Source organism: Felis catus, chromosome F1 (genome assembly GCF_018350175.1).
Source record: "Felis catus isolate Fca126 chromosome F1, F.catus_Fca126_mat1.0, whole genome shotgun sequence".
NCBI classification, from domain to species: Eukaryota; Metazoa; Chordata; class Mammalia; order Carnivora; family Felidae; genus Felis; species Felis catus.
The window spans coordinates 861,877-875,996 of record NC_058384.1 but is presented as its reverse complement, the minus strand read 5'-3'; the positions used below and the strand labels follow the sequence as shown (position 1 = coordinate 875,996).

Genomic DNA, 14,120 nt, shown 5'->3' with positions numbered 1-14,120 from the left:
TTAGTCACCTGAGTGATCAAATGTATGTTTCTTGTAAATCATTAGATCGCAGTAATGCTTATCTCTGTTGATGTGTTTACCTCTAGTTCATCAGTTTTCCGTGTGGCATTCCGCTGAATGAACAGAACCACACTTCTAAAAAAATCAGTTTCTTTCTTTCTTGATGTTCAGATTGAACATTACATACATACATCCTTACTTTCATCAGTGAGCTATTTCCCCCGAGGGTATGTTCTCCGAAGGAGAATTGCTGTATCTTCACTCCTGAAAGAGAAAGTTTTGCCAGCTTTTTCCCAAGACCGTTGTTGCTGTTACGCCTCCACCAGCGGTGAGTGGGGGTTCCCGCTGTGCCACATCCACACCATTCCTGCCAGTCCGAGGACTGAGCCTTGTTCTCATTGTGTTCTGACTTGTTTCCTAGGGAAAGGTGGAGAGGAGGGCTGTGGCAGAGTCTGGAATGACTGGGAGAGATGAGGTGATCTAATGAGGAAGATAAACTTCTTGGGATTAGATAATGAGTTTGCTGTAGGGCGATTCAGAATCAAGGAGTCCAGAGACTTCCAGCAGACAGAGGGATGTGAGCCCGGAGTTTAGGAGATTCGGGGTGGCACTGGAAACCCTGGGGACAAACAGTGGGGTCCCTGACCCCAGTAAAACACTGCTGGGGATGGGGAAGGAGGAGACTGGTCTTGTAAGGGTGGAGGACGCCCAAGAACATCCAGGAGGCTGTTTCTTCAATCTTGTCAGTAACCACAGCGTACGAGAAACCGAAAGTAGGGCTTTGGGTTTGGCAATTAGAAGGTCATTGGTGACTTCAGGGAGGGTGTTTCCAATAAGGGTGTTTGCAAAAGCCAGGTTATCACGGTTGAAAACTGAAAGGCAAATAAGAAGTTAGAAATGATAGCTATAGGATCCTTATTTGAAATATTTCATAAAGGCCAAGATAGTGGGATTTTCTTCTGTTTGCTTATTTTTAATCACTGTCACCTTTGTTAAGATTGATTTTTAATCTGTCCTTTTTTTTTTTAATTTTTTTTTTTCAACGTTTATTTATTTTTGGGACAGAGAGAGACAGAGCATGAACGGGGGAGGGGCAGAGAGAGAGGGAGACACAGAATCCGAAACAGGCTCCAGGCTCTGAGCCATCAGCCCAGAGCCCAACACGGGGCTCGAACTCCCGGACCGCGAGATCGTGACCTGGCTGAAGTCGGACGCTTAACCGACTGCGCCACCCAGGTGCCCCTAATCTGTCCTTTTGAAATTATAGGTTTATCTTCCCCTAAATTAAGTTTCCCTTTGGCCATTTGGTTTGCTCTAGCCACAGTGCATTTGCCAGCTGTGTTGATCGTTTCCGTCGACCCCTGTCTGATACTTGACCTCTCCCAGCTCACTGTTACTTTTTCTTTTAAAATATCTACTATTTTGGTCCAGCATTTCAAATATAATTTTTGCTGACATGGATTCTTTAGGAAATTGAGCCAGTCTACTGTATTTATATACCACACAAGATGTTATGATCAAGGCCACGACTTCTGCTTCCCAAGGACTATCTAGACCAGCCGGGAGTCTCAGTAGCAGGAGACTCTGTGAGGGCAGAGTGGGGAGAGCAATAGGAAGAAAGTCGGGGACCTTCTCGAATACCAGGAGAAGTGGAGGCAGGTTGGAAGACAGATCAAGTAAGGGAAGCACCTTGAGCAAAAGTACCAAGAAAAGACAGGACAGATGAGAAGACAAAAGCCTCCCGTCACTGTTGTCCATGGCGTGTGCTTTCTGCCTGCATTACTTATCACGGCCATGTGGTCACGAGAGCGTAACAAACACCGGCGGTGGGGTCGGCACTGGAAACAGTTTGCAGACTCTGTCCTATTTTGCAATTTTATTAGGAGAAAAACATGCTTGGTTCACTACTTTGAAATTTTACGAGAACAGTCTCTTAGGCCTCATGAACAGTGAGACCATATTCTTACATGTAGCTCTTTGCATTAACTTGTCCTAATGTTATAGGACGTTACGAATTACTGTGTTTCTTGACTGATCTTACTGTTTTATGTTTTGACTTAGATTTTACGGTATGGTATGTTCAGTGAAACCTGTTGAAGGCCTCAGTGGCTCACTTCGCCTTCTCTGATGCCAAGTGACAAAGTAGATCTTTCATTAGCAACTTGACCCACATGGAAATGATGGTTGAGCAGGAAATGGCAGTAAAGTAGTGTTGGATTAATGAAAATTACTGCTGGGTGTTTTATATGCATACAGCGTAGGAGATCAGTTCTTTTTTTTTTTTTTTTTTTAATGTTTATTGATTTATTTTGAAAGAGAGGGAGCAAGCAGGGAGGGGAAGAGAGAGAGAGAGAATCCCAAGCAGACTCCGTGCTGTCAGCACAGAGCCTGACGTGGATCTCGATCTCACAGACCTTGAGATCATGACCTGAGCCAAGATCAACAGTTGGTCACTCAAACCTCCTGAGCCACCCAGGTGCCCCTCAGATTAGTTCCAAAATCACAGTGTAGAATTATGGGATTGTGTCTGACCTAGAGAAGACCTTACATTTACTTTGTCTTTGTTTTAGAAACGAGGTAATCTATAGGCTTCAATAATAGCTGATTGTATTAAGTTGAACCATATACACTTGCTGTGTTTCTGCATCAAAAATGGTTATATATCAGCAGTTCCATGCGGATCAGCCTAGTACTTTGTGGACTCTGATATTTAAATGTCTTTTAAAACTAGTTTTACTGTAATTTGGCCCAAAGCCCCAAAGTTGAACAGTCTCTGCATTTTATTTCTGTGTGTGTTCAGTACGTTGGTGAGAGTGAGCGTGCAGTACGACAGGTGTTCCAGCGAGCCAAGAACTCCGCGCCCTGTGTCATATTCTTCGACGAAGTGGACGCCCTGTGCCCTCGAAGGTCAGACCGAGAGGTAGGCGTATGCACCGTAAGCCTTTTGTAAGTTCTTATGAAGTCATTTCCTGAGAACACTGAGGTTCTTTAAGTGAAAAAACCTGGTAATTTGGAGTGAGGGCCTAGGCGTAACAGTTGTGTTGTCATCAGCCCTCGTATCCGTTTGTCTGTGTCATTTTGGTGGCACACTTGTGACTCACAGGGGTGAGCAGCTGGGGGTTGGAGTCATGGTGGCTGTGAATAGCCCGCCTCGTAATCTTGATCCTCATCAGGTGAATGGGCTCTTGAGGCCCAAGAAAATGTGCCTCGTGGTTCCACGCACCCAGAATGGGGTCAGGCGGTGCGCTTTCTGACGTTGTACCCTTCGCGCCTGGGGAGGACGGGAAATGGGCCTGCACTGCATTCCGCCTGCACGAGTCTGCAGCGTCGCTGGTCACGGGAATGTCAGCACAGCCGGGGCCTGGAAGCAGTCGTTATCAGAAGGACCTTGTCCCAGAGTCCACTGGTGTAAAGAGCACGTGGCCTTCTGGAAACCAGTATGAAGACTGTCTAGTGGGTACATTTGTGACACGATGACTAAGGAAGTGATTATGTTTCTCTTGTGATTCATCTTCGGATAGTTATCTTGTGTGTGCCTTTAGGCTGTAAAACGTTTATTAAATTCATTTCACTTAGAATCTCCAGAAACATTCCAAAGTCTCAGGAACAAAACTTGACTAATGTGAGTGTGATTCATGTCGCAGTGATTCTGTTTCCTCATCCGGTAGTCATCAGTAGCATCCCAGAAAATCCTTCTGGTCTTATCTCTGAGGGTGAGGTCAGTGGCCACGCAGAGGTCCTTCTCAGGTCACCCCGCCGGCTGGCAGATCCTGGAATCTGGTGGGGGATCCAGAGCAAAGCACTGCCCTTTCTGTCCGGCTGGTCAAGGCATGTTGTGCTCTGGAGTTGACTCCTATTTATCTCCTTGTCTTTGGTTCTGAATAAACCCTTCATTTGTCAACAGCCCCTATGTTGGTTTGCAGCCGCCTGTTAACAGCTGGTGATTTTGACTTTGGAGAGGTGCAGTGAGTGGGTTGCGGCTGGTCGGCCGTTGCCACAGAGAGGTCTGTGGCCGCACGAACCGTGCTCTGACGTCTGGGTTCTCGCTCGTTCTTGGATGTTTACTAACACGTGTTTCCATTTTCCAGTACCTGTGTTCTTCTCTTCGGACGTTTTCACCCGAAGGGGATTCTGAAGGAGAGAAATAGGGAGAAAAATGGGAATACATGTTTCTTTTTTTAGCGCGTGAGTTATGCATGGACACACGCTTGTGACAGAACTCAAATTAAGTTCTACACATGTTAGTAGATCAAGAGTTCTTCTTCCTATTTCCCTCTATTACTCTCCTTGGAGGTTATCGCTCAGTTTTGTATGTAGCATTCGTTATTCTACAACTTTCTCCATAAACTTAAAAACGTGTATGGTCATGCATGTGGTCATGCATCTTGATGATTTTCCCATGTGCTTAATGACTTAATTTTTAAACAATTGCATAAATATTCTACAGTCTGGAAACAGAAGGATTTCTTTAATAATTTTCTGTTTTAGACATTCACATTGTTTCTAATTGTTTTTCTTACAAACAGAACTGCAATAACACTCTAATCACATGCTTTTGTGCACATGTATGTGGACCTATACATACTGTGTTTTGGAGCTGACATTAAATCATCCTTCACAAACAAATACCGGATACGTATGCCTGCCAACAGTATTGTCAGCAATGGCTAATACCTATCTTTTAATCTTTCATCAGTTTTATTGTCAAACGTGACACTAAATCTTAGTATTCACGTCCCTGATTATCAGTGAGGTTGATTGTCTTCAGTGAATTTGTATTTCATCTTCTAGAAATTGCCTGATCAGATACTTTGATCCTTTTGCTATTAAAACTTCTTTTTTATTTATAGGAGCTTTTACGTGTGCTAGAAATTAATCCATTGTCTGATTGTGTGTGTTGGCACGTTTTTCCCAGTCTTCTCACTTACCTTTAATTTTTTTTATTACGTACAATGTTATAATTTTGTTATAGTAAAACCTGCCTTTCACATTCCTGTGCTGATTCTGAGGATTTTGTCTGGTTTAGGTAGGACCGTGTTTGGTTGGTGTCTGGGGCTGCTTTACTGTTCTGAGTCAGGATTGTCACTATGTGCATCTCCTGACATACTAGCTTTGTGTCCTCAAGGAGTGGTGACATGCACCGTTTCTTTTCTGGAGAAATTGTTACCACCTCCGTGTTGAAGAAACGCAGTAATCCCACCCCCCACCCCCCTACCCCCCCCCCCCCACGCCACACACACACAGCACTACTTTTCTCATTTCTTCCATTGGGCATTTAAAACCTTTCTGTGTCAGAGTGAGTTCCCCTGTGTCCACCACCACCCTGGACCTTTCCCTTGGGTATTGCCGTAGATCTGCTTGTGTGCCTCTGGGAAGAAGCCTCGTGTCCCAGTCCAAAGATCTGGAACATCTCACATCCCAGGGGCTCTCGTGAGGCTGAGTCTACATTTGCCCAGTAGGAAATCTGTTGCGACTCTGGATGTAGAGTTCTCTCTTGTCCAGCAAGAGACTGGGACACAGGATTGAAAATGCGAGAGAGGCTAATGTCCTGGAGGAGACGAGAGCCCCGAGTAAGGGTCCTGGCTCCGTTTTTGTTTGGATCAGAAGGCTTACAAGCGTGATGGACTGGCCGTGCACAAAGAGACAGTGGAGTCTTGAACATTAACTCATGGGCATGGGGGAAAGGGGGTTTTGGAGAGATGCTGTGTTAGGGTTTGTGTCAATAGAAAACAAAATCCTGGCTGTGTGGAAGGTTGTTTACAGCAGACAGGAGGCCCCACCTCTGTTTACCTAAACTGGCCCAGGGGACTGAAAGGAGAAAGAGGAGCATGCTACCTCAGGGTCAGCAAGGCACCTTTGTTTTGCTAATTAGCTCCTCTCTGGGCAACTTCACCCTGCTGTGGTCTTAAGTCCTGTTTACCTGGTTACCTATTTTGGTTCTTCCTGTGAAAGCAGCTTTCTGCTATTGTGCTAAGTTGGGGGCATTTCCGCCCTGAATACCTAATCTTGTTTACTTCATCTTGGATGTTTTCATCTTGAGATTTCCTATTCCTATACCTTTGTCCTATACTGGGGGCCTTTGCCCTGTTTACCTAATCTCCTTTACCCAAACTTGGGTGTGTTCACCCTGTGACTTTCTAATTCTTTATGCCTTATTAACCCATGGTGCAAGCTCAGGGAATTCCTAAACTTATTCCCCACAGCCATTAGATCTTTTCTTTTCTTTTTTTTTTTTAAGTTTATTTATTTTGGGAGAGAATGCATGTGTGCTCGAGGAGGGGGGTGGAGAGGGAGGGAGAGAGAATCCCAGGCAACCTCCACGCTCTCAGCGCAGAGCCCAATGTAGGGTTCCATGACTTGAGCCGAAACCAACAGACGCTCAACTGACTGAGCCCCCCAGGTGCCCCGTAGCCATTGGATCTTTGAATAACTTGGAGGCACGAGATTTAGATCAGCCAGGCCTGCCCTTGTCTGGCTGTGAGGCCTGGACACGTGGCCTCTCCGAGCCTCAGCTTCCTCGTGGAACAGTGGATAACACGATTCCGGGGATGTCCTGCCCCCGCGTTGCACAGTGCCGGGATGTAGCGACCACTCAGAAAATAATCGCCGTTACCTCTTGACAGAAGCTTTCTTGAAGTTAGCTAGCACGTTACTTTGCATGGAAAAGAATGACGATGCGGTTTTCTTTTTATTGGAAACTGACGGAGGTGTGTTCATTCCCTTTCAGACGGGGGCGAGCGTGCGCGTGGTGAACCAGCTGCTCACCGAGATGGACGGGCTGGAAGCGCGGCAGCAGGTTTTTATCATGGCGGCCACCAACCGGCCAGGTAGGGGGTGCTCCCCATGACCGTCAGCGCTCCACGACGCCGGGATTTACATTCATGCCACTAGAGGAGGGTTAAGTTTAGGAACTCCCTTGTTGGCTCGTAAGTTGAAATAAAACCTTAGGAAGCTTTTATGCGAGTGATAGTAAAAAAGACTTTTATCGCTTAGATTTGGGGGATTTTTCTGTGTTGGTCCTCGGAAGGCTGTCTCGTTGGCAGAAAACCCAGTGTCCGCTTTTGACCGCACAGATGTTATCAGAATTGGTGTCCTGCGGTTTCTCCCGAGTTTATAGGAAACAAGGACCAGGCTCTTCACTGCATGTGAAGGTTGAAGATAGAGTCGCAAGGTTTTATACCGGGGCCACGTCACCATCCCTGCAGTAACTGTTACCTAAAGTTGTTACGAGCTTCAGCGGAGCCAAGGGGCTTAGAAAAGGCTCGTAACGTCAGCACCCGGCTCTTACTGAGGGTCCCAGAGTCTCTTCCTGTGCTAACTACTCTGCCGTCCTCGTGAGCCGCTGGGTCGTAGCCACCCCGCGTGGACAACTGGTGTTAACTGTCTGCCACCGTCAAGCTCACAGAATTTGTCTTTCGGGTCTTGTAAGTTACTTTGAAGGGTGAAACCTCCGTGAAATATACACGATTTCATTTTTAAATGGAAAACGGAAATATATGAAGGTTTGTACTTTGACGGCAGTAAAGTACCGTCTCTGGAATCCGGCGGACCTGGGTTTGAGTCCTGGCTACAACTCTTGTTCTCTTACCGGTTCTGTTTCCACCCCCACCCGTGTGACACCGGCCGAGCACCTGTGTCACCCGTGTGACACTGATCACACGGAGCTGGTGTCAGAGCCTGCGAGGCTGCCACCAGGACCCTCGCGCTGCTGACCGGCCAGCTACAGGTGAACCCTCAGGTTCAGTAATTCGCCACAACAGTTAAAGGAATGCAGGAAAGCACCGTACAGTTGACCCTTAAACAACACAGGTTTGAATTACGTGGGTCCACTTACACGCGGCTTTTTCTCGTGAACACGGTGCAGTCCTATAAACGTATTTTCCTTACAGCCTCCGTAATGTTTTTGTTCTCTGCTGTACTTTATGGTAAGAATACAGCATATAACACAGAGAGCGTGCATAACGTGTGTTAATTTTTATGTTACCGGTAAGGCTTCCAGTCAACAGTAGCCACTAGTAGTGTTTTGGGGAATCAGAAGTTACACAAGACTTTTGAGCGCGTGGGGCTGGGGAAAGGGGGCAGTCGGTGCCCCTAACGCCCACGCCGTTCAAGGCTCACTGTACTTGAGTTGCTGTTTGTTGTAAAGGATGCACACAAGGCCCGGTGTGGGGGGCAGTGCAGACGTTGGGGGCCCTTTCCCCTTGGAGCCAGGGCACACGCCAGCCTGGGAGACCGGTGTGCTCGTCAGCAGGACGCTCCCAAGGTCTGCCGCCCAGAGCTTCCCTTGGGGTTTTATGCCTTAGTCACTGTTGGTCGATGGCCGCGTGATTGAACCCGTCTCCCCAGAGATGTGGCTTCCACTTCTACCCTCTAACCACGGGCTTGGTCTTTCTGACAACTGGCCCATCCTGAAGTTACTATCTTGGGCCGACCTTGAGTTGGTCATTAGCGTAGCAAAGACTCCCATCCCTGGGGAATGGCAAGGCTATTTGAAGCTTTCTGACAGGAACCGGGGACAAAGAGCAGAAGGCTTCTTGGTTACACCACCTCCGCCCTGGGCACACGTTACTTCCAGGATGATGACGCCAGTTGGCAGGATGGTCGTAAAGGGCAGTGTGTCTCCCACGGCGTGTGGCAAGGAGCTGTTCAGTAACTACCGCCTCTGCCAAGAAGAGCACGTTTGGTGACAGCCAGGGCGGCGGTCCCGAGGTCCTACACTCACAGCTGTCCCCGGGGGAATCTGGAAAACCTCACAGATCTCTGTGCAGAATCACACCCTGCGTTTTCTGGGAGACGCAGAGTTTTTCTGAGAGATTTCGAGAAGACACCGGAGTCTGCGATAAGCCTTTCTGTCTTCACCTGGCACGCGCCGTTTTCGTGTTTGGTGATCGTAAACACATATCTTTAGCTTAGTCTCTGTGGACTAGAACGTAACAGGTCCCCCCGTGTCCCTGGGTTTTACGTGAATCCTTGCCTCAAACAGTGCGGGTGCGTGTCCTTTCCCGGTCTCTGTTCACCTCTGAATTCTCTGAATTCTCGGCAGCTCTCCAGATTCTTAGCTGCGAAAGCCCGGGCTGAGTACAGTAGCCTGTGCTGACTTTAGCCATGGTGAGGGAGACAGGAACACAGTGGGCACCTGTGTCTTGTCCCTTCCGGTGTCCCTGAACCTGTTTCCTCCTCCCCGTCCCCTTATCCGCGGAAGAGATCCCGCTGCCTTGCTGCCTGCAGAAATCCAAGAGCGGCCCTGTGGGTCACCCGTGTCGCCCGTGGGCGTGCCTGTGGCGGTTCTCTTCCCTAGTGCGCTGTCCTGCAACATTCTGTTTGTTTGTGACTTGTTTTCTCCCCGCTTCCAGAAATCTCTTCCCACCTGATGGCTTTGGCCACATGACAAACTACCACCATACTCAGTGGCTTCAAATCACCATTTTTGCTCTGACCCACAATTTTGTGGGTCGGGGACTCCGGAAGGGCTTGTCCAGAGGTTCCTCTCCGATCCCAGTGCCATCAGCTGGAGTGGCAGGGCCAGAGGACCATCTCCGCGGTGACGCTCCGGCATCTCTGTCCCCTCCTCACGGAGCGTCCCCTCTCCAGGCCTCTCCTGGTGGCGTGGGCTCCCGCTGGCAGGACCCCGCATCCTCGTTCTCACGTGACCGCAGGGTTCCAGGAGACGAGGGTGGAGGCTGCCATTCCTGCTAGAGGCAGCGCCCGGGGGACAGCAGTGGGGAGGCTGAGGTTCCGGGGCAGGGACGCAGGGCGTGAACACCTGTGGTCGCTCTGACTCTTTGCACACAGGTTCCTTTCCTGACGCGCTCTGTGATCGCACAAGGTGTAGCTCCACCTTTCCGTTTGGTGTTGAAGACCCGCCAGGTCAGCGTAAGGCTCTTTAATTTCTCAGCACAGCTTCTCTTCTGCTCATCAAATATTTATGGAGTTTTTACCGTGTGCCTGGTCCTGCTTGGCTTTGGGAATTCAAAGGCTAAGAGTTTGGAAAAATGCTTTGTGTGTACTGTGATTTGGGGCTGGGGAACTTGGGTACATAAGAGACAGACTGGCTAAGAGGGTAGAGAATGACTTGGCGGGGGCGAGGGCGGGGGGGGGGGGTGGTGCGGGCTGACTTAGGGATGATGGTCCAGGAAGGCTGTTGCAGAGGTGCTATGTGAGCACATGTACCCAGGGCGTAAGGGGCGAGAGCACCTGGCTGGTGGGGCCCAGACACACCAGCTGCTGCCGCTGGCAACACACAAAATCAAAGGCAGAGGAAGGAGTCCTGCTGACAGAGGAAAGGAATTTATTTCCGCGAGGCCAACACCAGGGATGAGGAGGGAGCACGGGGCAGGCCGACACCCCCAAGCCGCCCGCCCGGGTAGGATGTGTGTGACGTTCCTCAGGCCCTCCTGGCTGCCCAAGGACTGGGGACAGGATAGAAGACACACGGTTGACTGATAGAGTCTCCATCAGTTTATAAATATCTCGGTAAAATTACAAGGAAAAGGCAATTTTATCAATAGCCTAATCTCCAGGAACTCCCTACTGTCTTAGTGATAATACTCTGCTGGAGGGAAAAACAATCTTAGCTTGACAAGAGCTAGGCTTCCAGTATCCTTGAGTCTTCCTTAGCATACGGAAGTCCTACTGGAAACTTCCCCTGGGCTGCCCCCAACTCCACAGTATAGAAGCTGTCACCTGCACTACCCCAGTGCAGCTCTTCCTCCCCATGGGTCCTGTCCCCATGCTTTACTAAAATCACCCTTTTGGTACCAAAGACGTCTTCAAGAATTCTTACTTGGCCATCAGCTCGGAACCCCCACCACCACTCCAAAACCCCATCAGGGAGATGGGAGGCTAGCATCCCAAAAGACTGTCTCCAAAGTGCCGAACAAAGGTCCAGGTTCAGAAAGGAAAGTGTGGGACAAAGTTGGTGGGCACTGAAAGGTTGGTCATCGTCTTGGGGTCAGTCGTGGGTGGGGTCTTGCTGGTGCAGGACAGTCCCTGTTGCTTCAAGGGGTAGTTTCGGTTCCCTCTGGGGATGCTTTGCCTGCTGGGTGTTTCCCTGAATTCAGAAATTTGGAAACAAGAACTTACTCAGAAAGTACAGACTGAGGGGCGTCTGGGTGGCTCAGTCAGTTGAGGGTCCGACTCTTGATTTTGGCTCGGGTCATGATCCTGGAGTCATGGGATCGAGGAGCCCGCTTGGGATTCTCTCTCTCTCTTTGCCCCTCCTCTGCTTACGTGCACGTGCTTTTCCCCTTTCTCTCTCTCTGTGTCTCTCTGCCTCTCTCTCTCTCTCTCTCTCTCTCTCTCTCTCTCTCTGCCTTCGTGTGGGTCACTTGAACATTTCTTAGAATTCCATTTTGATTTACCTGTTATTTTTGAGTGTATCTCTTTGTAGAGTGGTTTTTGTGGATGAGGCGGTTGTAGAACTGCATACACGTAGCTTCTCACCGCTTACTGATGTCAGCATTTCTTTTGCCAGTTCCAGCAAGGAGTACATGCACTGCCTGCCTTGGAGTTCCTGCACCAGCCCCATTCGGGACTGTCCTCCGTGTCCCTTCTCCACTGTCTCAGAACCTTCTCAGACAGCGTTCTTATTTTTGCCTCAGCTGTGGATGAAATTTTTTTGAAGTTTATTTATTTATTTATTTTGAGAGAGACAGAGACAGTGTGAGTGGAGGGAGGGGCAGAGAGAGAGAGCGGGAGAGAGAGAATCCCAAGCAGGCTCCGAGCTGTTAATGCAGAGCCCGATGTAGGGCTGGAGTTGATGACCCGTGAGGTCATGACCTGAGCTGAAACCAAAGTCAGACGCTTAACTGACTGAGCCCCCCAGGCGCCCCCTGTCAAATAAAATTTTAAAACTTAGGTGGAAAAGGAGGCTTTGTTGTATTTCCAAATTTTTGCTCTTCCCATCGATTTTTCTTTTCTGATGTTCTTAATTTTTTTCTGACATTCCTTTTTGTTTCAGAAACTCCCTTTAGTTGTTCTTTTAGGTGTGTTTAGCTTGTGGCGAATTTTCTTGGTTTTCATTTATCCAAGAATGCCTTGATTTCCGGTTCTTTCTTTCTTGAAGCCTATATGGAGTTCTGGGTTGACAGAACTCTTTTCTTTCAATACCTGTAAATTGGGCCACTTCGTGCCAGCCCTCGTGGTTTCTCCCTTCCTTCCTTCCTTCCTTCCTTCTCTCCTTCCTTCCTTCCTTCTTTCTTTCTCTCTTTCTCTCTCTCTCTTTCTTTCTTATTTTTTTTTTAATGTTTATTTTTGAGAGAGAGTGGGAGACACAGAATCCAAAGCAGGCTCCAGGCTCCGAGCTGTCAGCACAGAGCCCAACGCAGGGCTCGAACTGACAAACCGTGAGATCAAGACTTAAGCCAAAGCCAGACGCTTAACTGATTGAGCCACCCAGGCACCCCCAGCCCTCATGGTTTCTGGACACAAACCTGCTTTCGTGTGAATGTCCTAACAGTACAGGTAGGGCGTCACTTCCCTCTGCTTGGAAGACTTTTTTTCTTTTTTTAAGGTTATTCATTTAGAGAGGGAAATCATGAGCGGGCAAGGGGCGGAGAGAATCCCAAGCAGGCTTCATGCTGTCAGCACAGAACCTGAAGAGGGGCTCGATCACACAGATGGTGAGATCATGACCTGAGCCGAAATGAAGAGTTGGATGGTTAAGCCAGCTGAGCCCCCCAGATGCCCCTCTCGTATTTTCCATTTCTGTCATCACTTTTTCCCCTAACTTGTGAGGTGCTGCTTTCTACAAAACAAGGGAAAGAATTGTTCTGTCCCCATCCCCCCCCCCCGCCCATTTCGCTGCTCTCAAGACCTGTGATGTCCCTTGTGTGATGTGTGGCACACCAGAGTCCACCCCCTGTCCCGGAAATAATCCGCTTCCCTGTGCTCAGCCCCAGGAGACGAAGGTCCCTGGACAGAGTCCACTAAGACCACCGATGCCCTGATTGTCATCTCCTGCGCACATGCGCACGTTCCTCCTTCTGGTACCGGCTCCTGTAAAGGACGTTCTCAGAGAGGAACTGTCTGTTCCCACTGAATCCTCTGTGCCGCTGGTTAAAAACACTCCTGCAGACAGGTATACCCAGATAGCCACACCAACCGGGTAGGGTCTCTACTGCTCAGCGGGGGTCTGTTTCCTACAGTAGCAACACGGGATCCAGAAAGAGTTTCTGCTCTCTGTGCAGCTCTGTTGAAAAATTAAATCTGTAAATTATGACACACAGAAGTGTAAACTTCTGGACAAGGATTAGGTCTGCGGTTTTATGTTTGAGAGAAAGTTCCTAGTTCAGAGTCTCTATCCATTGTAATAAGTCCTTGTAGTTTTTTGTCAGGCGACTCGATGGGTGGCAACAAAGAAGAGATTTATTCCATTACACACAGTAAGATATTCAGCCACTTAAAGTTCCAAGTAAAATCTTCCCTTTTGTGTCCAGTCTGAATGGCCCTGGATCGTTGTTAAATTCTCCTTGAGTTGGTGCCGTGTTCCGACCTGTGTATCTCGCCCTTTGGCACAATGCTTCCCTTGTAAAAGTAACCTAGGCCCTGGCATCATTTCTGCTGATTCTCAGGAACCCGCAAATAATAAAACTCAGTATTTGTTTTGTGAATTGTAAGAAGAGACCTACTCCTGTTCCGTGAAGGTCGTCTGATCTTGCGGTAATTTTCATAGACATAGTATTGATGGTCTTGTTAGTCCAGTTTCTAAGTCTCTAAGAAAATGGCTTTATTGAGATCTATAATATGCCATAAATTTTACCCATTTTAAGTACACGATTCAGTGGTTTTGAGGATGTTAACAGACTTGTACAGCCATCCCAACAGCCTGATTTGAGAACATTTCTGTCACCCTCAAGAGGGTCTGTGCGTGTTAGCTGCCCCTCCCCATCCGTCCCCACCTGCAGCACTGTCTCCCTAGGCCTCCGCTTCTGTGTATAAGTGGAGTCACACATGTGGGCTGCGGGGCGTGCCCTCTCCCGCTCGACGTCCTGGGTTCAAGGCGCATCCGTGTGGCGGTGTCAGTACTCCGTTCCTCGTACAGCATGCCAGATGACGTTCTGTCGTGTGGACGTACAACGTTTCACCTGTTCTCCAGCTGATGGACATTTGGGTCGTGTCCA

The 14,120-nt window shown here is 48.6% G+C and overlaps 1 protein-coding gene across 5 annotated transcripts in view; it reads left to right on the top strand.

The window, feature by feature from the left end:
• NVL (nuclear VCP like) overlaps positions 1–14,120 on the top strand; it is a 91,734-nt gene that overhangs the window by 40,437 nt on the left and 37,177 nt on the right. For all 5 annotated transcript variants that reach the window (XM_006942593.5, XM_006942592.5, XM_019821430.2 and 2 more), the window contains 2 exons: positions 2,801–2,920; positions 6,728–6,827. In XM_006942593.5, coding sequence (XP_006942655.2) covers positions 2,801–2,920; positions 6,728–6,827 — 220 coding nt within the window. The remainder of the gene's footprint in view (positions 1–2,800; positions 2,921–6,727; positions 6,828–14,120) is intronic.